The sequence below is a fragment of the Cyclopterus lumpus genome, chromosome 25 (assembly GCF_009769545.1).
Source record: "Cyclopterus lumpus isolate fCycLum1 chromosome 25, fCycLum1.pri, whole genome shotgun sequence".
NCBI classification, from domain to species: Eukaryota; Metazoa; Chordata; class Actinopteri; order Perciformes; family Cyclopteridae; genus Cyclopterus; species Cyclopterus lumpus.
Window position 1 is genome coordinate 8,560,737 of NC_046990.1, and position 24,530 is coordinate 8,585,266.

Sequence of the window (24,530 nt, forward strand, 5' to 3'; positions counted from 1 at the left end):
GGAAGTAAAAGAAAAGACGCAGTCGTCAAATTAGGAAACTCAGAGTTCAGCCCCCAACCTCTAGTGTGGCTGGCTGAGTCAAACGTGTCAGTGTTCATGGGGGTGGAGGGGGGTATCATCCGTGGGAGATCGTCACTGAACTACCGACTTGCCGGTTGGTCTGGGCAGGGCACATGTACAAAATCTGGGGTTTTAATAAACTTCCACAACATTACACCCTCCTCGTGAAGCTCCCAGCTGGCAGCTGTCTGCGTCCTCCTCAGACTGACAGTGCGAGATCGCAGTGACAAGTACAGTGTGTTCGTATAGTCAGTCGTTGTGATTTCAATATCTGTTTCTATGTGCGAATTCAAAGCTTTCAACCACGCTCATCATGTGTCAGGTTGGGCTGTTATTATGTTCATATTATATACTTTTAAAAGAAACGTGTTTTTACTGTAGATGTATTAATACATGTGAACACATGGAGAATCACACAGACACATGATCAGTAGGCTGTCTTACTGTGCCATCTTAAAGCTAACCAGCAATAATGAATTATTTCAAATTTTATTTGTAATGCACAAACAGCTAGACAGTCGCAGGCAGCATGTAATGGCCTACGCAATGTTGACACACAGGCATTTATGGGCAGCTATCAATGTTAAAGATGGGCTATAACTGTGCTGACACACAATGGAGGCAGGGAGGCTACAAATTGTGCTTCATGTGTCCCAGGGGAGTGTCGCCGGTGAGGCCACGACTGTCTCTTTAACTGGGGTCATGTCGAGAGCTCTGCAGTGAACCATGAGTCATCAGCTCAGACCCGGGAGCCACCGATGCCTGGTTTGCTTTTGCTGCTCATCAACCAGACATCGCTTCCCGTACCTGGAAGATGCACACATGTTCATACATACAGTATACATGTACAAGCGTGCACGCAAGCTTTTATTATTTGTGTTGTCAATGTGTCTGAAAATTAAAACAAGGAATGTTGGTTCCAGAGGTCGCAGGTGCCCAACGTCAGACACGGAAAGTAATAGCTAACATCCCATCAGATCAGGGAGGTCATCAGTACATAGAAATCCTCAGAGGTGGACCCATTTAAAAAGAAGTTTGCCATATTTGTCATCCATAATATAGCAATTAGAACAAATGTAGACGTGAATTACTGACAAACAAGTCCTCCAATTAAAATACTAATAGACATTGCGACAAAGAGTGGAAACCAAGGTGTAATACAGATGGTGGAGGGGGTGGACGGGCACATCCGAGCCACTTCAAGTTCCCAACTCATGTGAAAAAGATCCCTACTCCAGCTAAATATTTCCCTATTCAGCAATATGAAGGGTCAATGCGAACTATATCCAATCTGTTACAGTTCCCACATCTAACCAATAATAGCAGCAGGTGAGAATATTACACTTTTCAGTTAGAAAAGTATAGTCAACATTAGTAATAATGAAATGTGACTATGAGATTATGTATCACCTGTTAATGACTAAAATATGCCCTTCTCTTTCTCTCGAATGGCCCAATTCCTTCACCACGACCTCCAAACTGCAATTTACTTAAGAGTCGGTTGCTGTGCGCCTCAATCAACCACATGCTCAGCCCTTGGACTGCACATGCCAAGCTCTTTTTATCTCATCAGTGAATACTTGGTAGCATAATAGTATTCCCAAAAAAATAAAAGTGCATGGGTCCAGTGAATGTTGAGCACACTGAGCCTCAGACATAAATACTTGGATTTGATTTGCACATTTGTATACATTGGTTAGGCAGGAAGAGCACAATAAAGCAACGTTTCACTGCCGGGGCTGAATCCTCAAATGTCCGAGACATTACATGAACCCCCAATTTTTTTAAAAAAAAGAACAACCTCCTTTTGAGCTTGATGGCGGTGCATTTTGAGCTAAACTAAAAGGGATTTGGAAGAGCTACGTGGGCCCAAGAGGTTAAAGACTTGTATCGACTGATAAGAGAGGCATGTGGAATATGAGCTTTAAGGCTGTAGAAAAAAAAAAAAACGGCCAAAGTCAAGGATGCTAAATGGATTCAAACCACATCTAGGTTGAAATGCTCTTTGGCATTATATCATGAACAAATGCTCCGATCTCTCAGATTTGATGAATAACCTGAATTTCAAGGGAAAATCCAATCACGCTGCATCCCGCCAGACATGCGACAGTAACAGAAACCTGTTGTTTCATTCATTACACGTTTTTTTTTTCTCTCTCTGTCTTTAGTGACACTGGCAGAGCCATCACACAGCGTGAGGCCGCCAACGGTCCATCGAGGGAAGCAGGCCAACGACAGTGTGATCTCAATCCGCACTGACAGGAAACTGTAGGACCCATCATTCCCTAATAGAGCACGCCGACGCCACGACTCCACAACAGATGCAATGCATGCACAATGGCACACGCAAGTCAAGCAGCTGTAACATCCAGAGGTATGTTCGCCTTTACTACAGCCATTCTGCCCAAGACACCACACACACACACACACACACACCCCTCCGGCTTAACTCTTCACGGCTGAGCGCAGGCAGGGGTTTGGGGGCTGCGGCCCTCGGGCAGGGCCATTTCTCCCTGTGTTTGCACATTTCATATAGTCATTGAACCTGCAGCTAAAAATAGAAAGCTAAAGAAACCTATAGCGCTACCACACGCTGCAAACGGAAGGAAGATATACTCTATTAAATGTGCCACGGGCTGTTTACTGGGGCACTGAATTAAGGGAAACAAACACCCGGTGCCGTGGGATCGATAAATAATTTCCTTTCTCATACTTTCTCTTCAGACCGAAGGTGTTTTCAGTGATACCAGCAAATCTAATCTTCCAAAAAATATGTGTGTCTGCTCAGAAGAGCGAGAACCGCCGCAAAGCAAAAAAACACAGTGACCAATGACGCCACTGAAGGACAGACAGTAAACATTTTTCTATTCCAAAATGGTGTGCCATACTGGCCTGATTCATAAAGATTTTTGAAAAACAGCCTCTTTTGAGCAGACTAGTCTATATACAGTAGGCTACACATAACTGCATAGGAAATAACATGGAGGCTTCAGCAATGTACTACATGTTCCCTTTTTGCCTGCTTCATTCAAAATTTCCCTGGAGAAGACTCACACACACACACATACACAAACACGCCCATACAAACCAGATAGACTTGCAGCAAGAGAGAGCGCTGAGCTCTCTCTTGTGGCCATTGAACTGCACTACAGCATTACTTAACAGAGGCTCCGGAGTGAATCAGCAGTATCCTTTGCAGGCATATCAAATTGTTCCCAAATGGAAAGCCATGCTCTAATGGTAAATTAAAGCAATGGCTTTCATTCGTTTTGCATTCATTCATTCATAAGAGTAGATGTTAAAATTGCTGAAATGACTGCCACATTCATTTTAAGTGGTTGGACAGTGGTCTCAGATGCATCACCCCACTGTCTGTCTCCCGTCGGCTGAACAAAGAAAGGCAAAAATACCAGAAAAACAAACTTCCAAAAGAACTAAAGCAAAGACTTGGAGATGGCACGCACTGCAATATTGATGTGGCAGTAAATGACCTGTCACAGGTATCATATTGCTTACGTGTTTCTCTACTTCACTTGATCTGAGGTGAACTGAACAACTCATTAAAGACTCATTGTCCGGGGAGTGGAGTGCTCCTCACTACATCCGGGGGAGTCCAGTTCAAGCACAGGCAAGGATATGTTGGGGAGAATTGTTGCCACAGCTGGGGTGCTGCACATGTGTAATGGGCTGCAATGAATGAATATATACAAAAAAAATAATGTGCAATATTCAGATATATCTTACTATTATTTTGAGGAGCATGATAACATAGCAGGAAGTGAATGTGTCCTCTATGTTCTCTACAACAGATCCATACTGTAATATAACTAAATCCAATAAACAGATGTATATGTTTTGAATTACTTATTTATTGTTGTTAATAAAGTTTACAACGCGTTTTGGTGTGATTCATTTGGCGACCAATGAGAATGAAATGGGAGCGCCCACATTCACATGCTCCAACGCTGACGGCACGTGGTGAATTACATTTTAATGAGCTTCTAATTTTAGTGTGCGGCGCCAGTAATAATAATAGACTTGATGAATATTTATGTGCCTTGTTTGAAGTTCAGAGGCGTGAGGAAGAGGAGGGGGAATACTGTAGCAAGCCGGTGGGTTTTACACAGAAATGGCTATGACGTCCCGTCAGACCCACATCCCCTTCAGCCTCTCTCGGACCTAAACAAACGCGTTAAGACATTTGACGAGACGGGATGCGCGCTGAATAAATCAATATTCAATATGTCATTTTCCACCCAAAAAATTTAAAAAATAATTTAAAAAAATTACGTCCGCAAAATGCTGCAAAGAAAACATTAAATTGACATAATCTCTCCGTCTTTAAAGGGACGAACGGGTTTACGGAGACCTCCTAACAGAGAGCTGAAATGGTCCCATCTCTCACAAACAAATGACCGGGGGGGGGGGGGGGGGGAAGAAAGAAAAAAAACGCGATGCAGTCGCAGGCTCGCGCTCACCCAGCTTACCCATGGTGGTGCCGCTGAGGGAGGACGTCGTGACGCGGAGAGATCGCCGTGTTTTTAAGTCCTTGTAATGTGGCGACGACTGTACAACGGAAGAAACGGCCGACCTTCAGCACCGCGGACAGCTCCGAGTCCAATCAACGGGCTGGCTGCCGGTCAGCGGGCTGCTGGGAGCACCGTGAAGGTTACAGCGGGCACTTAACCGATCCAATGGGGAACCAAGCGCAGTCTTCTTCTCACGCCACTATCGACAAAAGCAAGTACAGCGTATAGCAAAGACGCCAATTCCTTGAATGGGAATACCGGATTCCGGTCTCGAATCGTTACACCGGATCCATCGAACCGCGTCAAACCCCGATCCCAGACTCAATGTCAGTGCGGAGGGGAGGGGGAAACACGCGAGCCGAGCAGCGACGCGTCAAATCCCGTTGTGATTGCCACCGCCGCTGCATTAGTTGGTCTGTGTTCCGAGTTGATGAGAGCTCATTACTTATGCGGCGCGTCCCGGCTCCGCTCCCGCAGACGGAGCAACGCGGCGACGCGGCGACGCGGCGACGCACGGCACCGAGCGGCCGTCCGTTGACTTTACCGAGCACACGTTGTCTTTCCAGACAGCTCTGCTGTGATCGTGAGTTTAAATGCAAAAATAATAATAATAATAATATATATATATATATATATATATGTGTATTTAAAATATATATATATATATATGTGTGTATATTTAATCTTAAAAAATATATATATACCATGAAGTCATAGGGGCCATGAGGTTACTAAAATGTGAAGGAACAATGCAGCGTTCATGTGCTGGAAACACTGGCTTATTGATGCGGTTTGAAACCACTTACAATATATAAATGTTAGTAAATTCAAGAGTTTGAATGTCTAACACTATATCAATGAAATAACTAGAAATGGGGGATGGGCTGTTGCAAACCAAACTAAGCTGCCACGTTTATCACCTGCAAGGTGAACATCGTGTGAAGTAAGGTTATGCCTATCATCTTTCCCATATTCATCATTTTGTCTATAGGATCAGGGGAAATTAAGCTAACATCGTGAACGCCCTTTAAAAGTCCTTGTACCGCCAATTTGGAAAATGCAGAGTTGTGTATCTTCCTGCAAAAATGTAAATCTCAAATACAACTGAGGACATGGACACTTATCCATATGTTTGACGTCTGCAGCTTAGACGCATATGAATATCTTTGGTGATTGTGAATCCCTTTTCAACCTATTTCCCGAAACTATGTTAATTCCTACAGATATACTGTCACATTATTCAAAGTTCTCTTCACGTTCACATTGATAGTACATTAGTTAGTTAGGCTTAAGACAGATGTAACACACAGGAATAACACATTTATATTCCTAAAATCAACAATAAAGTGAACATTTGGAACACGCTATCCAGCAGGTAACAACATATATGGAAAGAAGAGATATGGTATCTTTAATGATGAGAATGATTTCTGTTAATTCACTACGATATGCTGTTTAAAACTGGACCCAACAAAGTACTGTGACTTCCCCCCCAGGGACTGTGGATTTCTCAGGCCCCTTTTGAAGCCGCATCAGAGGAAATGCGATTCTGAGGACTTCGCAACACTGATATACAGTTTATCAATATCAAAAGGGCATTTCATATATGTCACCCCCAAAACGTCACCCTGCACGTTGTCCTTCGAGCATCTACTGTAGCAGCTCATCTACCTGGTTCAATCAGCGAGCAGTGAATGTTATCAAGGCAGATATTCTGTCAGTGTTCTCTATCGTTTATTGAGCTTGTCGTCATAGTGACCACCGTACATTCAGTGAAACGTTATTGAGCAGAGCTGCACGTCTTCAGTCGGGTCAACGCTTACATTCCTTCACCAGCTGGTTAACTCTCAGTCCGTCAATATCACATTCCCGCGTGCCATAGCTCTGCTACCTGCCCCAGACACAGAGACTTGTAAATATTCAATGGCGTTCTGCAGAACAAGATCTCTCTCGCCACTGCTGTCACCATCTGTGAGCGAGGGAAAGAGTAGACGGATGGAAAAAAAGGGGCAGATTTCACCGCGGCCACCTTTTGCACTGACACCCAAGATTTCAGACAAGCAAGGTTTACCAAAATGTGGCCCCCCGTTGTGCGTGGCAGGTTAATCAAAGCGTCTCTGTCCCGCTGTGACTACAAGCATGACCACACACACACACACACACACACACACAAAAGAAAATCCGCAATCACTATCACAATAGCCCCGGTGGACTAACTCGACAACCTAGCTACTCTGTAACACTACTAGTTCCACTCTTTGTCAGAATTCATCTTAACTGTCAATGAAAAGACAATTCATTGCAAAATCATTGATAGTGCAATACATACAATAAAGTCACCCGACATGAGGTCAATTGTGAACTGCTATCGGGTGTTCACTTACTTCAGCTCAATGACGTCTCCTCCTCACATCCTCTAAACAATCTCCTGGTGAAACAGCACTTTTAGTGAGGAACCGATCCACTTGGTCCTTTCTGCCAGCTCTCATCTCCCTGTGCAACCAGCCCCCTCTGTGTCAGGACAGGGGGGCGGCAGCATTTAAGACCGATACAAACACTCAACATCTTTCAATTATCCGAACCATAGCTGTCCTAAAATTCACTATATTTTGCATTTAATGTTGCACTTTGACCTCAATTGTAAAGAATATCTATCTATCTATCTCTATCTGAACTGGAGGAAAATCTTTTCATCTGGTCTTGGCTAAAAGACAACCCCTGTCTATATGTATGTAATAGTCAGAGACACTGGAGTCTACTACCAGATAAGTAGAAAACTGTGTATAAGGGGTGGACTAGTGAACTAAACCACACCCAAACCCCCTCGCCACCTCTCGTGCTCATTACCACGCTGGCGCTGTCATCTGAACTTCTGTATCCTGTCATAAATGCTTACTCCGCTCCCCTGCTGAAGACGATGCATAAGCAATTTCTTTGAGTTTATACTCGTTCTGAAGGCGTATCTACAAAAGGAAATATGACAGTATTGTCAAGCCCAAACAGTGGCGTGACTCCTCTGGACTGGGATCAAATGTTAAATCCTGCATCCTTCTTTGGGCTTTTGCGTCTGTATCTCAGTATAGACAAGAATAGAGTGTCCTTACATTACATTGAGCAGAATTAACAGCCTATATGGAGAATTGACCTTGAGTGCCGTAAAGGCCAGGGCACCACCAGGAAAATAGCTGGCATTGCCTCAGTGGCACATCCCAGGGCCTCTGTGCCAATGCACATCCAACTGTCCATCGCCGGCCTGCTGCCACTGTTATTACTCAACGCCATCTGTACGACAAGGTAACCGATCTGCCAGCTATTATCTACCAGCGAACAATGGCAGCCTGTACAACCGGGGTGTTCGCGTCGGAAGGAGCAGCAGGTTCAGGGGTCTCTCCCAGTGTTGGTTGCATCGAACCTGCTGGTGAGTATGAGCTTCCCTACATTAGACCATTTAGTTACTGGTCGGCAGTCAACAGCTTAACACTAACAGGTTGGAGATAAGACAGCTATGGGAAATCCATGTCATACATGGACAAGGTCAACGATATGACCCCTGAGAAGTGTTCATTGTGCAACTAACTAAACAAATACAACACAGATACAGATAATCCCCGTAGGGATTGATCACAACTATTTATACCAATAGTGTGGTTACAAAAAACCTGCTTCAACTGCTTGTTGGAGAACATATTATTACAAAGCTATATTTATCAGCAATGGGGACCACATTTGTTCTACAGCTACATAACCACATATATTTAAAAAGAAAGGTCCCATTTGTATGCTACAATAGTATGCTTAAAGTGGTACTCCAGGCATTTAGTTCATCACCGACAAAAGGTTCTAGGACTCACAAGAGACAGATGAAAGAAAATTGGTGGGGCGCTCCTTATTTATTCTGTTATTTTAGTTTAAGCTTTATCCCTTTTGATTCCAATCCTGGCTGGCTTTTGTTATTTAAGACTCTTTGTATCTCTGTTTGAGGAGCACAATATCAAAACATTGTGTACCCTTTTTTTCAATGAGCTAGTGTTTATTTCAGCATAACATGGTAGACTCACAGGCAAAGACTAATCGGGACTTTTCTGTTCATTTGTGGCTGCTGTATGTGTGTAAATAAAAAAAAATATATATACATATGACAGTATTTCATGAACAATGTTTGTGTTCATGCACACTCGCAAGAAACACAGAAAAAGGATTCGCTAACCACTTTGTCCTCCTGTTGCAATTCCATGAAAGCAGGAATGCAGCAGAAAGAGGGAGACAGAAGGGGGGGGGGCAGGAAAGATAGGGAGAGAGAGAGAGAGATTGTGAGTGGCATTAATAGGTCCTGGTAGCACTGTCACATACTCCAACAGAAAAGGATTGGATGGCATCGCGTAAAAACACTCAAGCTCATGATTCAAATTTAAGCAGTCTGATACTAAAAGCTTTGGCTTAGTCTGTGGGGAGGATTTTACAGAGGTTAGTTTGACAAAAGCCGCCATAAGGTTCCTTTATGGGAAGAGAAAAGGAGGAACACTTCCCTCCAGTGGTGAAATATAATAACTGTAATTTACAGTAAATATGAACAGATGTAGAATAAAGGCGTGCAGGAAGACGGCGCTCGATTAGCTGCTGATAATCTCAGAAACATTAGTAGCTATTACGATTTCAATGCAATGTTTCATAACCTTGGATTTCAAATAGAAGTGTAGGGAGGAATTTGCCAGAGGGTGGGACATCTGCACGCGTGCGTGTGTGCGTGTGTGTGTGAGTGTGTGTGTGTGTGTCCTTATGAATGGATAATACCCAGCGTAACGAGCCAGTGTTACCTTATTTGACCGCAGAGACACTCGTCCTCCGCACCGAGCACAGAATTTCGTTTGGCAATATGAACAGAGGTGGCCACAGCCATCGGCAAACTTGGTTTTGTGGCATATCCCGCAGGTCGGGGCTTCGCTCTTCAGCTCCTGGGTCTCCTTGGTCTCCTCCCCCATCTTCTTAACCTGGTCCTTGTACGATTCAAACTGCTGGTGCAACTTCCTGCAGGCGAATGGGAAGGACAGAGGTTATAGGAAAAGGGAGATGCGGTTTGGTGACTTAGAAGGCGAGAGGGGATGTGTTGGATTCATTTTTGTATTGAACGCTTATTTGTAGCATATAGTGAGAGCCAATGCTACAGCAGTTTTAGTCTAAGTTACTAAATGCCCCGTCAAGGGACTGGCCTTTATAAATAGACATTTGTCAGCATAACATTGACCTATTTTCCCTTTTACTTCAAATGTTTTTGTGAAAGAAATACACACAAACTCATATTGATGTGTAAGCAGTGCTGGCATATAGGATACATAAATAATCATGCCCCTGTTAGTCTAACTACCAGACACCACGCATATGTTTATATCACAGTTGGATCATGCGCACCAGTATTATCCGTTCAGTCCTGTTATTAAAATCACACATACCAAAAAGCCTCCCACAAACAAGGGGGGGGGGGGGGGATATCTCATTTGCTTTGCAAGTTTAAGAACATCACTTAATTCCACTTTCTCATGTTCCCTGGCGTCGTAAGGTGAGACAAAGAACAACCTACTGCCATCCTGTTGGATAACGATATCGCCAATTCACACACTCAATGTCATTGTTTCTCTATTGTATTTCTTATAGGACATCATTGGTGTCACACACAGTTGAGCCCACCATCCATTAAGCGTTTGTCAGAGCAAAGTCTATTGTGTTACTGTGTGTGTCCTATAGATGGCCTCCTACTGATACATTACACCTGATCTCATACAGTAGATCCTTAATTCCTAACAAGTCCTGAGAGGCTGCTGAAAAAAAAACAACCTGCATGACTCTTCGCATGCATTTTGTATGACACATGTCAATTGAGCGTCTCCTTGGAAACTAAACACGGGGCTGACTTCATAATATGGCGATTAGAATTGGTTTCGCCCCACATATCCCCTGCAACATTCATTAGCACTTGTGAATTATTGAGCGACGCTATCCTTTTACCACATACAGCGCTGGCTGCGTTTGAGATAAACGTGCTCCCTTTGCCCACAACCGGGCCCTTTTTTTTTTCGGGCCTAAACGCAACGGCCACATACCACCTGAGGACTATCTGTGTGCCATCTAAACATTAGATGGAATGCCACCGGCATGCCTCCCTGTTGTACCCACTGAGGGATTAAAGGGCTAATTGTGTCACAGCCTTTGTGTGTTTACCAAGCAGAGATTAGTATGTTGCCTTGTTTAACAGATCCCACCAAATCTAATTTACTGACAGAGGGCCTGATTACAGAGTGATGAAGACTGTGATACAAGGGGGTAGAGCCACTGTCTCAGAGGATCAAGGGAATAAGACGACAAAACAATCGTGTTTTATTCCCACTTAATCTCCGTTTACACTCGAACGTTTAAAGAGACGTGAGCTTTATCCCGGGCCACTGCAAGGACTAAAGGCCTCTGCTCTATTGATAGGTCTAAGGCCACTGAGAAGCACTGCTGAAGATCAACAATGACTACCTCTCCCTTCCTCTGCATCAGGTCACTTCTTCCAACGCTCACTCACCTCTTGGGGGGGGGCTAAATAGGCTATAATATAAATTATTTCTGGTACAAATTCGACTGCAGTCTGTATGAATAATATGTTGATTCAGAGCTGCCCACTGAAATAGATATCAAGGCGCAAAAAATATAGTTTAAGTGGAAATATATACATACAGTATATATATTTAAAAAAGACTAAACGCGGCAGCTGGTACGCAGTGCCCGTGCCAAAGGGGTTTGCTTATTCGGTCAAAGACGGTCACATGTAGGTGACACTGCTGACGAGTAATCATACGCCGCTCATTGTCCCATCCCATGCTGGCGTATCGGAGCTCTCTTACCTCGGGGCCGCACCAGAGCGGCTACACACAGCCGGTAACCTGAGCCTCTCTCTTTTGGACATATGACAGACCCGACAGCGAGGGTGAACTACAAGCCTCTCCGCTAGTTGTTTTTTTTATATACCTCTGTTTGCACATCTTGCAGACACAGAACAACATTACCATTTATTCACGGTCAAGTCGAGGGCCATTTGACAAATTATAAGTTCAATATTCATTCTTCTTTCTGCTCTGGTTTGTTGTCTACAAACTTTTAAGAAAGAAAATATATATTATTGTATCGGTCTTCAGCTCGCTAGCTCTACTGCCCAAGCTAATTGTTAGCTAGCTTTGAGCTGCCTTCAGGTACTGAGTAGTGTCACACATTGTAATTAATATATATTTTGTTGTTATTGGTGCTAAAAATAGTTTCCTGCTGCTGTTGGAGATGAGGTTGAAGTTACAACTGAACTTATAAGTAGCCTTACATTAGCTACCTTTCTGCGCCTGAAAAACAAGCTAAAAGAGGCTAAAGGCTGCATTGTTCAACGTCAAGGAAGCAACACTTCACATGGTCATTAAAAAAATTTAACATTAGTTTCCAGCTTGTGAATTTTTGGTTAAATTAAAACCTACTTGATGTGTCACTTTAGCTTTTGTCCTCTAAGGGCTACCGTGTCCTCTATTCATTATTAATAGTGGCCCCAACCAGTTCCCAGAAATATAGCCACACATCTGCACGAGTTCAGAAGCAGTCTGAGCAGACTTGTTCAAGCAGGAAAAGCACGGGTGTAATTAATAACAACCAAAAGTTCACACTATAGTGAGCATTATATGCATCAAATATGCTGATTAGGTGACTCACTTATTCACTCTGTATTTTAAGCAACTTGCGTATATAAAAACATTCTTTATAAAAACAGAAATAAATGTATATTAAAGAATGTATCCTGTACTCTCCACCACATCGTTAGCAAACCACCAATTACATGCCAGTTTTTCCTCTCTTTATGTCCATTGTCAGCCAGCGCCATTGACTGCTGTAGTTGCTAGATCTATTTATCTTTTTCAAACACATACACTAGACACTATAGACAGGTTTAACCCAGCTGGATGACAACAGATAAAAGTGAGCGCTGAGAGGAGCTAAATATGTAGATAAATCTTGTGTTTTTAACTTGTCAACTCAAACCATATTGCATTAGTTAATTCCATTTTAGTTGGTCATGTGGTCTATTGGCTGTGAGAATGGCGGAGGAGGCAGGTTGCTCCATTTTACTCTTTGTCCCCCTAAGAATTAATCTGCATTCCGAGCACATTGAATAGAAATATAAATACATGTATCAAAGCATTCATTTTACCTTATTTAATATTAGTCAAAAAGCTATTCTAGTTTTTAATCACAGATCAAAAGAAATATTTAAGAGGAATTGCTGTAATGAACGTTCAGTTTCATTGCATAAATTGAATAATATCATGGGTCAAGTAATACACAAACATATATGACGAAACATGTTGTGTTTCTTCTTGAATTTAGTATAATAGTACTGGTTCCCCCTCACAAAGCTTTACCATAACGTCATGTATAAAAGTGGAGTCCATCATAGCACACCACTCCCACACCACCGGTCTCTCCTCGTATGCTTCGACCAACACACCGAGAAATTGTGTGACATTGTCGAATATCCACCAGGGTCAAACATAATGTGTCTGGCCACTGTATGTTTGTGCCTGCTGGGAGAAGATCATAAAAGGGGTCTGTACTATTACTTACGCGTCCGGCTCTGGCTCCTTGTCATTTTGGGACTTTTGCTGGGGCTGAAGGACGTTATTTACCAGCTCAGTGATCCCACTAAAGGGAAACCACCTGTTCAAATAAGCAAAAGTGTAACTGGAACATCGCAATGAATCATCATGGGAGAAAACAATCTGTTCCAAAAAAATATATAAATATAATTTTCTTTTTTTTTTTAAGGAAGCAGGTCAGATTCTTAGAAGTGAACTATCGCGGGGACATTCACTACAACCAGCGCAGAGAGAGGAGGAGGAGGCCGGCACACGGGCAGGAGCGGCAATTTGTGGAACATTGACAACCAGACAGTGTCAGAAATACAGAGAGAAAAATAGAAGAAGGAAAGAAAGAGGATACAGACAGACTTACAGTAGAGGGAAGGAGAGAAGAAGCAGGAAAAGCTCTTCAGCCAATGGAAATGAGAGCTGCATCAAACGCTCAGCTGAGGGTAACAGGGGTGTCATTTATTCCAGCCTGGTGGTGCAGCAGGGGTCAGGTTATCAGACTGGTTTGCCCTGCAGGTGGATTTCGTCAAAATGCAGCTACAGTTCAGAGGAGCGGGGGCAGGTGCATCGAGTGCACGTTTGTGATTCAATTACGCGGCTGCACAAGCCAATCAGAGTGCAGATATGAGACACCGGGTGAGAATGGGCAGCCAGTTGGAGACCAGGGACAAGGGGAAGGGGGGGAAGGTTCTCGACAAAGCTGGTCGAGAGGAAAAGCCGTCATCACTGATGTCACGGAGGTCGGCCGTTTGGTTCCCAGCACGACATTCAACAGTCTGGTTGATGCGAACCATTCAAAGCTTGCAAAAACAAAACGCCACGGTGCAAATCATTGAGCTGCCTTCCATGACATCAGCGACATTCTCTGTCGTTTTTCCTCCCAGACGAAGAGGAGAAAGCCACATGAAGCACACAGCACCCACTGACAGGAAGAAGTGTCAAAGCCTAGAGCACTCTGGGTAATGCAGTTCACTTACTGTGCCGGCTGAGGCTTTGGTTCTTCTTTGATCCTAAAACATAAAAAAAAAGAAAGAAAAGAAAAGAAAAAAAAAAGGTGTGGACAGCTCAGTGCATACAGAACACAAAGAGATGAGGAAAACAATCGAAAGGACACAAAATATCCACACAACTGATGCGTATGACATAAATAATAATTCAACTATAATATGATTCATATTCAAGATATTATAGATGATGCTTTGATGGCAATGACAATGCAGTGATGACAATGGTAATGAGGTGAACAACATGGGAGGGGGGGGGAAACATTCAGAATGACTTTAAAGATGATGTAAAGTAAGTAAGGGGTGTGAACCAACTTCAAATTAAAATGACTGCTTCATGTGAGTAACATCCTCTCTCATACTGAATGTGCTATGGACAAAAGTCGCTTTTTAGGGCAGAGCGTGGATCCACAGTGCATGTCCACCACGCTACCGGAGGAAATTCATTATTAATAGTGGCCCCAACCAGTTCCCAGAAATATAGCCACGCATCTGCACACGAGTTCAGAAGCAGTCTGAGCAGACGTCTGAGCACTGCTGATTTAGAAGGTGAGGAAGGAAGCAGTAGCTCAATCTGAGTGAAGTTCAATTAAGCTGAGTAACACATGCTTGATTAGAGTCCATTATGATTAATGGTAAGGCTGGGAAATATTTAGACATTGTATCGATATTGGGACATGAGACTATAGATATTGTCTCCGATTTTGGATATCCTAAAGTGTTCTTTTCTGGTTTAAAAGGCTGCATTACAGTAAAGTGACGTTATTTACCCGCTTTTATTTCCATATAACTGATGATTATTTATAAGAAATGTCATTGTGTAAATAACTTTCTGACAATATCTATTGGCCAACAACATTGTGATTTTCTCCATATCACCAAACCCTAAGTGATGGCAAGGTTATTAATTAAACATCATATAACTTTTTGATTGTAATGATCTGTTCCTCTGAATTGCAAAACATGCATATTGTCTCACTTTTAGACTTTCGTGGTGTTCTAAGCGTAAAATATTTAAATATTTTAAAAGCAACATGTCCCGGTTGCTCTGGACAATCCGGGACAACTGCTACTGTTGGACAGAAGTAAATGTGATTTTTAAAATCCTCCACAAGTGGACCTCCATTGGGTTGGACTAGCAGCAGAAACAACAGAGGTGGATGACTTTCCCTCTCAGAAACGAGCATTACCAGAGCGTTGCAGCAGTCACATGCAAAGTCTTTACACACAAACATCACACGTTCCTCACGTGGAAATCATCTTTAGAAGTTGTAATAGCCGTAGCCAGAATAACTAAGACAGCACAAGCAGCACTCAAACACAAACACACACACACACACACACACACACACTCACACCCAGCAACCACCACATGAGTGTCTACAGCATCTGCAAACCCTCTAACACTGAAGCTGCAAGTGCAGCCTCTCCCTCGCTCTCCTGGTTTTAAGATGTCACGACAAGCAGATCAGAGACAGCTGAGAATCACAAGTCAGACCTTCACACACACACCTCATCACATGCTTAAAAGCACACAGTCCCTTTCATATCGCTGTGGGAAATTAAATGTGTACGTTTTTCTAACCGAAGCACAGCAACATTTACTCCTCTGGCCTGATACTCGAGATAAACATAATCATACCAATACCAGTGTTCTTATGAAACTAGGTCACGGTAACAGACATGTGTTGCTGGACCTAAAAAGGCCTCTGAAATAGCTTTAAGACCATTTTACTAAAACTCGGTACTGTAGCTGCTCCTCGTAGAGACCTACAACATCTATGAGGTGGCTTATAAGGAAGAACTCACTGGCCAAATCTATCGCCGAATGAATAAAACACTCAGGATGGACCCCAGTGTGTACACTACACGGATGATGCCATCAAACTCCTCAATGCTCAGAGCAGTCTTGGTTAGCTAGAGGAGGAGAGAGAAACCTGTCTGTCTGATCCGCGTCAGACGGGGCGAGAGAGAGAACACACGAGAGAAGACATAGTCCTGTGTGTACCCATCAGTCTCGCCTCTCTGTTTCCCCAGGAGCCAGTCCATAGTTATCCTCTCGCTGTGTTCTCCCGATGACCTGCAGCGCCGTTCTGTATTGATCCCATCAGCCCCGTCTCTGTGGTCGCATTACAAGCCTCATATTTATCTGATCCAGCCTGCTGCCTGCCCTGGGCTGGACGGCTGCCGGACAAAGTGTGTGTGTGCGAGCGTGCGTGTGTGTGTGCGTGTGTGTGTGTGTGTGACTCATACGTGTGCATATGGGAGTGTGAGTGCGCAGCGTATTGTTTGACACGGGGCAGTAAAATGAGTGAGTGTAAAATGTCACAAGTGACGTCCTCAGCATCCCGGCTGCTGAGTCCTCTGTTTTCCATCCCTGCTTCACATGACCCCCCCCCCCCACACACACACACACACACACACACACACACACACACACACACACACACACACACACACACACACACACACCCCTCAAGGTACACACAATAAGAAACACACCCAGGAACAGGGTTAGGAAAAGGGTTTGTGTCGAGCATCTTCGCGTCTCACTGAACGATTCTGATTCTCTCTTTTCTCAGTTTCATTGTGTGGCCGTTTTGATTCTCCGTACGTCACATGCTGCTGTTATTTTTAGCCCATTGTTGTTCTTGTTTTGTTCTGTGTTTGGGTTTCCACCTTCTCCCCTTCACTGGTCTGTGCATGGAGGAGCACGCTGCTCTGGCAATGGCTGGTGCTACACTGCCCTCTAGTGGACAGATGTGCTGCATAAACTTCCAAGAACTATAGATTCCTGGAGTTGTTGTTTTTTTTGTTGTGTGTTTTTTTTTTCAAGCCGTTTGTCAACGTCAATTTCTGTGTTGGTTATTAAATTAGTGTCGGAGTCACTTTTCAAGCAAAAAAGCCAAACATTTGCTGTCACCAGCATAATAAATGTGAATGTGTTTTGTTTGTTTCTGTGTGTTTGTTTGGTTGTTTCTAATATGTTATAGACAAAGTGGCAAGTCAAGGAAAAAAAATTAATCGGCATACTATTTGATAAGGAAAACAAGTTGTTATGAAAGGAATCCTTAATCTAATTGTCCGTTTTAATGTCAGAGTCTGAGGTTTGTCTTAGTCACGTCTGTCAATGTATTATTATACATATCAAAACAGGAACTGGAATTATAAGCAGTTCATGAAAGCTTTGGGCCCACTCTGTCGTTTGGGGATTTCTTTTTAAACTTGGATGGGAGTGAGAGATCTCTCGGAGAGCTGGATCGATGCAGCTCCTTGCAGACAGGGGGGGGGGGGGGGGGGGGGGGGGAAGGACAGGAGAGGAGAGGAGAAGATGCTTAGCATATTACCTGCCTCTCTCTCTCTCTCTCTCTCTCTCTCTCTCTCTCTCTCTCTCTCTCCCATCAACTGCTACTCCTTTGCCACAGTTGTGTTCAGACTAAATGCATTGGCTGCACCAGCAGCCCTGAAACTTTACATTCACACATATACCCAGAGCGGAGGTCGGCCACACTCACTTTGGCTCTCATCAATGTCTTTCCAGCAGCAGTGCAGCTGTTGTTCAACAACAACAACAACAACAACAACAACAGTTGTGAAAGAGACATGTGTTTACTAATGTCCACTGAATAAGACGGGGACTTGTCCATATTGCCTTGACAGGTTTGCGCTGCCCCAAAGTGACCAACAACTCTCTCTCTCTCTGCTGTGTAGCTGATGACATGTTCCTCTTCCTGATGTTTTGTCACGATGCTCATCTGTTCAAACGTATACACGCTGGTGGGGGAAATGTTTACAACCATCAACAAAATCCATAACCACCACGTGCTGTGTCTGCCTCTCTGTATGCCGGTGCATCTGTTGGGACTATTTTCAGCCACAAGTGAATGCACCTTTGTTGTGTATGTGCAGCCACTGACGTCTACTTCTGTTCCGTTTTGTCACGAACAGCAGACAGTATTATCTGTCACACTGTACTGAGCTTCCACACATGCCACCCGGAGCGTAATTACTTTCCAATTACACCACCTCCCCATACCCAGCAAGCACAGCCAGTCTCTCTCTCTCTCTCTCTCTCTCTCTCTAATCCCTTCTTTCAGCTCAGGACCTTTGTATTTCAGAGTCAGGGCCAGATGTTGGGCCAGTATGGTGTTAGTACAGTTTGATGATGCATAAGGTTTCATTTTGGGTTACTTGATCAAAATCGATCCGGTAACTCCATGGTTCACAATATAATGCCTATAACTTCTTTAAATAGAAAAATAAAATGAGCTTTCTAATTTTAGTTGCAAGAAAAAGTTACGTATGAAAAGGCATTCATGCATCTGATTTCTATTACCATGGCCTTGTTTAAGGCCCATCTTACAAAGTGTGCAAAATAAAAGGTCATTCTTTTATTAAATCACAATAAAAATTTTAAATGTGTGTAAAATCTGCAGATCTGCATGTCACAACTTGAACTTATGTCTGTAATATAGGGAGGGGCACAGTGTTTGCTTACATGATTTAGGGGAACTATAGACCATATGGGAATGTATGAATGCCCATAGTGTGTGTATTTAAGGATGTGTCCTAAATCGATGAAACAACATGCAACATGCACCGTGTCAGCATTATTCCTAAAGCATGCATACAACAGAAATCCCTCGTTGCACAACCTCTACTGTACATTCCACCGGAAAAAAAGAGAGAAAAACTCCAAGAAAAAGACAAAAAAGAAAAGCAGTGTGCACTAAACATAGCAGCTCATTCAAAGCCAGTCGATTAGGGCTCGAGACACCTGTTCATTCTACCTCTCTTAACAAATGCCAGAAGATGTGCTGCTTAACACTTTCTCTCCACCTCGGAGAGGATTAGGGGCGATAGGGAGGGTAGGGGGGCAGCTACCACATCTGGGGCCTTAGAAAGCACAGATAGGCTTGAACCTGCGGGGGGAGGGGGACACACTCATCAGAATGGGCAATCTAACAGACGCAAGGCAGACCTTCCTGACCGAGGACTAATATTCTGATTGTCAAACAACAGCAGATTTTTGTATTTTTTTTTTATGAGTGGGTAATCTGCTGCCAAATATGACCCCAAAAAAATCCATCTGTTTCCTTAGATTACCTGCCAGGATTCAATTGAGCTGCTCCAAATCTCTCTCCCGTCCAGAGAGATTTCCAAGTGGCAACGAGTCAGCTAATCATCCCCCCCCCCCGCCCCCCTTCACCTCCATGTATTTCAATGCCACGCTCACAGGGAACATACAATATTCATCTTAATGCTGCGGGCAGAAAAGTAGATCAACCATATGAGCAGCGTTTGAGTCAGATGTGTGTGTGTGGGGGGGCACATATGTGCTTGTTTGCTTTGGTAATGGTATTTGCGTGCGTGTGAATGCTTGGGTTGCTTCTCCTGTCGGCCTGTTTTATTCGCCCCTCACACAGATGCGTTATATTCTGGCAGCGATCAGCACTTTCTGACCCCCCACCACCCGCACCCACACACAGACCCCACACCCCTCCCCGCGAGCGTCACAACTCCTCCTCCTCCTCCTCCTCCTCCTCCTCCTCCTCCTCCTCCTCCTCCTCATCCTCCTCCTCCTCCCAAGCGCCGCTCAACAGCTTCACTCGGAATCCTCAACTGGAAACTCGGCCCTGTTTTAAAACGGGGTACAAGGTCGCCCGCCCTCTCCGCCGTTTTCCCAACCCCGAGCTCCAGCAAACCGGGACATATCCGGCCTGATTGCCGGCCCCCGTGTCCTCCTCTGAGCCCGGACCGCGCACACTCAGAAGCGCCCCTCGAGCACCGAGTCTAGTCTCGCTGTCCCCGGTATTTCCAGTCGCGTAGTCAGCAAAAGCCTGAGATAGCTTCGGCCTTTTCCTCCCAGTTTCTTGTCATGTGTAAATCGCCAAAGAGTAAGTGATGATCATAACCTCAGCCCTCTGCTCCCACCAGTGCCATCCTCTCTAACCCATATACCAACCAAAACAACCTCTCCACCACGTTGTTGTTGCTGGCTGGGAGCAGCAGACCGGTGGGCTGGTGCTGAAACTGCAGCCAGCTGTCTGTGCCTCTCTCTGGGCTATAATAATAGCCCGGCCGTGGCTAACAATAGAGAGGTAATGGATACCTTTGCCTATTGTTGGCCCAGCTACCCCTTCCTGTCCCAATTCATCGCAGCATGCACGTCACTGTTGCTTAAGAGCACGCACGAGGGGGCAATCTGATATACCCCCCCCCCCCCCCCCCCCCCCCCCACCCCTTAGATCCAATATTGCTGCAGATGCCCTCTGATGCAGTGAGGTATCCTTTACCTGCACACTCCGTATATAATCTGCGTGAGATGCATTTTTAGAGTGTCCCGTTCGGCTAAATAAACAGATACAGATGTGCACACAATACTGTATATGGCTGAAATTAACTTGAACCTCTCTCAACATCTGTCCCGGTGGCGGAGGGATCTATAATTTCCCCCGTTTGTTTCTCCCTTGGCTGTAACATCCCAAATCAAACGGATTCCCTTTGGGATTAGCCGCCTCCACGCGCGGATTTAAATCCCGTGCACCCATAGCAACCGCCCACACGACGGATGAAGCCAACAACCCGACCCAGCACCCTCCCTCCTCCCTGCTCCTCGTGGCCTGCGCCGGGTGACTTTAAATGCCCACGTTTCCAGGATTCCAGTGTTTGGTGTGGAGCGACCACCACCCTGCGCACACCCAGGACATCACGTCACCACCGATGATGGCGGCCCCTGTTATCTCAGTGGGACGCGTGACCATTGAGGGATTAGTGGGGGAGATCCTCCATCAGACCCCTCGCTGTTAGACACACTGTACACGCAAGGCAACCGTGAACACGCTAACGCACGCACGCGCGCGCGCGCACGGATGCGGAGTCCGAAAAGCCCCCCTCGGTGGTCTATATGCCGCACAGTGCGTCCTACAGGTTGCGTGGCTGCGCCTGTGTGCGGCGTTCGCACAGTGGCCTTACGTAAGGGCCACGGCCGCATCAGTGACGTTACTATGATGATATCCTCCCGTATTCATGTCAGCTGGATGCTTCTGTTATCTACCTACAGCAGCATCTACTGTACATGTGAAGGGCTGCGATGCTCCCCGAGGTACAACCCCTGAAGCCGGCCGGACAAGAAAGCAATACACGTCGTAATATTAATGATGTGTGTGATGGGGGTTTTATGGCGAGGGGGAAACACAAGTCAACTCAGTACTTTGTTTTTAAAAATTATTATAAATTAATTTGATAACACTATTATTATTTAGATATGTATTATACCACCTGTTTATCATATAATTTAGATATCACCTTTCTTTCTTTCTTTCTTTCATTTCCTAATGATTGCAATGCTGCAAAAATATATCACAAAATAAAAATAAATGCATATATGATGTGAGCAAGGATTACATAAGCAAACGTAAAGTTTTCCAACAGAATCACTGCAATCGTTAAATAATCAAACGCTACTGTCTGGTTGACTCTCTGGAACTAATGTGTGTGAGTGTGTGAGTGTGTGGGCGTTTCATTGACAGGCATAGTACGTCTGTGTGCCAGTGTTGGACGAAGGTGGAGGACAGCTTTTGTTTATCCAAAGCACTGGATGGTTTGAGGTTTTGTTTTTTTTAGGCCACACAAAGGCGTATTAGGAGGACCGGCTAGGCAGCATCCATGTGTTTGAGTCACCAGCTTGCACCTGCTCCAACCAGCTGAGTCTTGAATGAGCAGAACATGTACACGTACACACACACACACGCACGCACACACACACACACACAGGGAAGTAAGGATTAGAAGGCCCTGTGTAAACTACCGCTATAAACACACCAGCTCACACACAGAGCAAAGCGTGTGTGTGTGTAGGGGGGGGGGGGGGGGCTAAGTCTTTTTATTGCATGCTGTCATTTCACTCTTTTCATTGAACATTTGTCTAGCTTAGCAGCAGCTCTTACACCTCCAACTCCACAGTTGTACCAGTAGACGTTTAAACTTTGCATTACAGGGTCAGAATCTAGGACAAAAGCCTCAACAAGGGTCTGTGTGTGTGTGTGTGTGTGTGTGTGTGTGTGTGTGTGTGTGTGTGCGTGTGTGTGTGTGTTGTGTCTCTTCTTAAGAAACCGCAACATGAAAACTAGCTTATTTTGGGTCTCAATTGACCAAAAATAGGACTTAAGAAACACGGCCCATATGAAACGCATAAGCTTTCAATCTGGGGTGATTTCATTTGAGTTTCGTCCTGGTCTAAAAAAAAAATGGAAGAAATTCTTCGTTAGTGGTGGCAACATTCACTTAACATCTAGTGCTGGTTTGGCTGTTGCCACAGCGTTAAGAAAAAACGTACAAGTTATCCCAGAGTTAGATAAGAAGAAAGATATCACTCAGCCTCTACAGCTAGCAGGTGATTAGCTTAGCATAAAGACTGGAAGCAGCGAGACAAAGTTAGCCCAGTTCTGTTACGATAAATGTGTTTTTATTCTCAAAAAAGCTAAGAATAATTAGTGAATCCTTTCATTTGAGCCACCAACGTGTGTATTACCCTATACGCCACTGTTCATTTAATGGTCAACAGTGAGCTAGCTGATTCCCCTTGTGCAGTCTGACTGTCTTTGTCGCCTCACAAACTCCCATGATGCCACTAGCCTGCTTGGTTCATAAGTGGACCATAGCGACAGTTCTGCAAAAATGTCTGCAGGATACACTTACTTTTTCTTCACTACTGATACTAGCTGCTACAATGTTGCTGTTGAAATTGAACAAGCTACTAGCTGCTACAATGTTGCTGTTGAAATTAAACAAGCTACTAGCTGCTACAATGTTGCTGTTGAAATTAAACAAGCTACTAGCTGCTACAATGTTGCTGTTGAAATTGAACAAGCTACTAGCTGCTACAATGTTGCTGTTGAAATTAAACAAGCTACTAGCTGCTACAATGTTGCTGTTGAAATTAAACAAGCTACTAGCTGCTACAATGTTGCTGTTGAAATTGAACAAGCTACTAGCTGCTACAATGTTGCTGTTGAAATTGAACAAGCTACTAGCTGCTACAATGTTGCTGTTGAAATTGAACAAGCTACTAGCTGCTACAATGTTGCTGTTGAAATTAAACAAGCTACTAGCTGCTACAATGTTGCTGTTGAAATTGAACAAGCTATATTGAGTGAACACGCTAGCAAGACACCTCACAACGGGTGGAGATATGGAAGTGACATGATGAATCATGATCATTCAAATTTGCTCTTTTGTCTTTCATGGCGGTTTGGACTTTGTCCTGCAAAGCACCTTTTGACTTGCGGCCTGGTTTTTCCTGGACGCCTAAGTGACCGCAGGCCCTGGCTCCCTGTTTAGATGCCTGGCTGCTTTGCAGAAAAGCCAAACGTCTCCGCTATTAATAACTAACTAACAGCGTGGGGGTTCTCTCAGTCAGCTTGAGCTGACCTGGTGCCACGTTCAGACCAACTGGCCATTCAGCCGGCCTCGTATAACCGTCCTTCACTGATCTCTGTCTAGGTTTCTCTGTTCGTCTTTCGGTCTCTGTCCCTTGGAAAAAAATAATGTTGGACGGCTGCACGGCTGCCCCACGCCACGTGGTCCGAGGCCTCCGCTGTACAGAGTGGAGAGGTGTCTTTTTCTCTGACCTTTCAGGGTTCAACGATCATAAAAACCAACCCCGAGGGAATGTCACGGGGGAGAGAAAAGGCAGCACGTCTCGCTAGCTATATACTTTATGCACTGACGCAGCATCCGGCCCACCGCTTTGAACCGAAAGAGCAAGAAACAATCCTGTTTCGCTTCCTCAATTAGCGTGCAGAGTGTAAATCCCACCAGTGTGTTGTGCTGACTTTATCTCAGCTGTATCATCCCACTGAAACATTTAACCACCAACACCACTCCATAGCGGGCCCATTTGTTCCTCAGAAGCACTGGGCTTTCCTCAGAGGGTCAGATGCTGTACGTCTTCCTCTACATTGACTCTACTCAGCGTGGATGGGGGACGGGGAAGGGGCCGTAAAAGTGATGAAGTGCAGGGTCCCCTTTTTGCCTTCACGTTTCCACTCTCTTTTGCTCTCGTTGGCTGAGGCTGCCTCTTGCATCTCCTATTCATCTCCCTCCCCCCCCCCCCCCCCCCCCCCCCCCCCCCTGCTTTCCTATCACTACTCAGCTCCGTCGCCACGCCTATCGCAATGTGTGGCTCTCATTCAGGCTACTCTAGGCACAGCATGCTGAGAGGGCTTATGTAACAGCGGGCCAGATGTTCTAGCACTGGAGCTGAGGGTGGGGTTCTGTTC

The 24,530-nt window shown here is 44.6% G+C and overlaps 1 protein-coding gene across 1 annotated transcript in view; it reads right to left on the reverse strand.

The window, feature by feature from the left end:
• Window positions 1-24,530, reverse strand: part of rims2a (regulating synaptic membrane exocytosis 2a) — a 119,325-nt gene that overhangs the window by 88,269 nt on the left and 6,526 nt on the right. The window contains exons 2-5 of the mRNA XM_034528920.1: window positions 14,221-14,253; window positions 13,221-13,313; window positions 9,404-9,614; window positions 8,797-8,808 (exon numbers count right to left, since the gene is read on the reverse strand). Of these exons, the coding sequence (XP_034384811.1) occupies window positions 8,797-8,808; window positions 9,404-9,614; window positions 13,221-13,313; window positions 14,221-14,253 (349 nt within the window). The remainder of the gene's footprint in view (window positions 1-8,796; window positions 8,809-9,403; window positions 9,615-13,220; window positions 13,314-14,220; window positions 14,254-24,530) is intronic.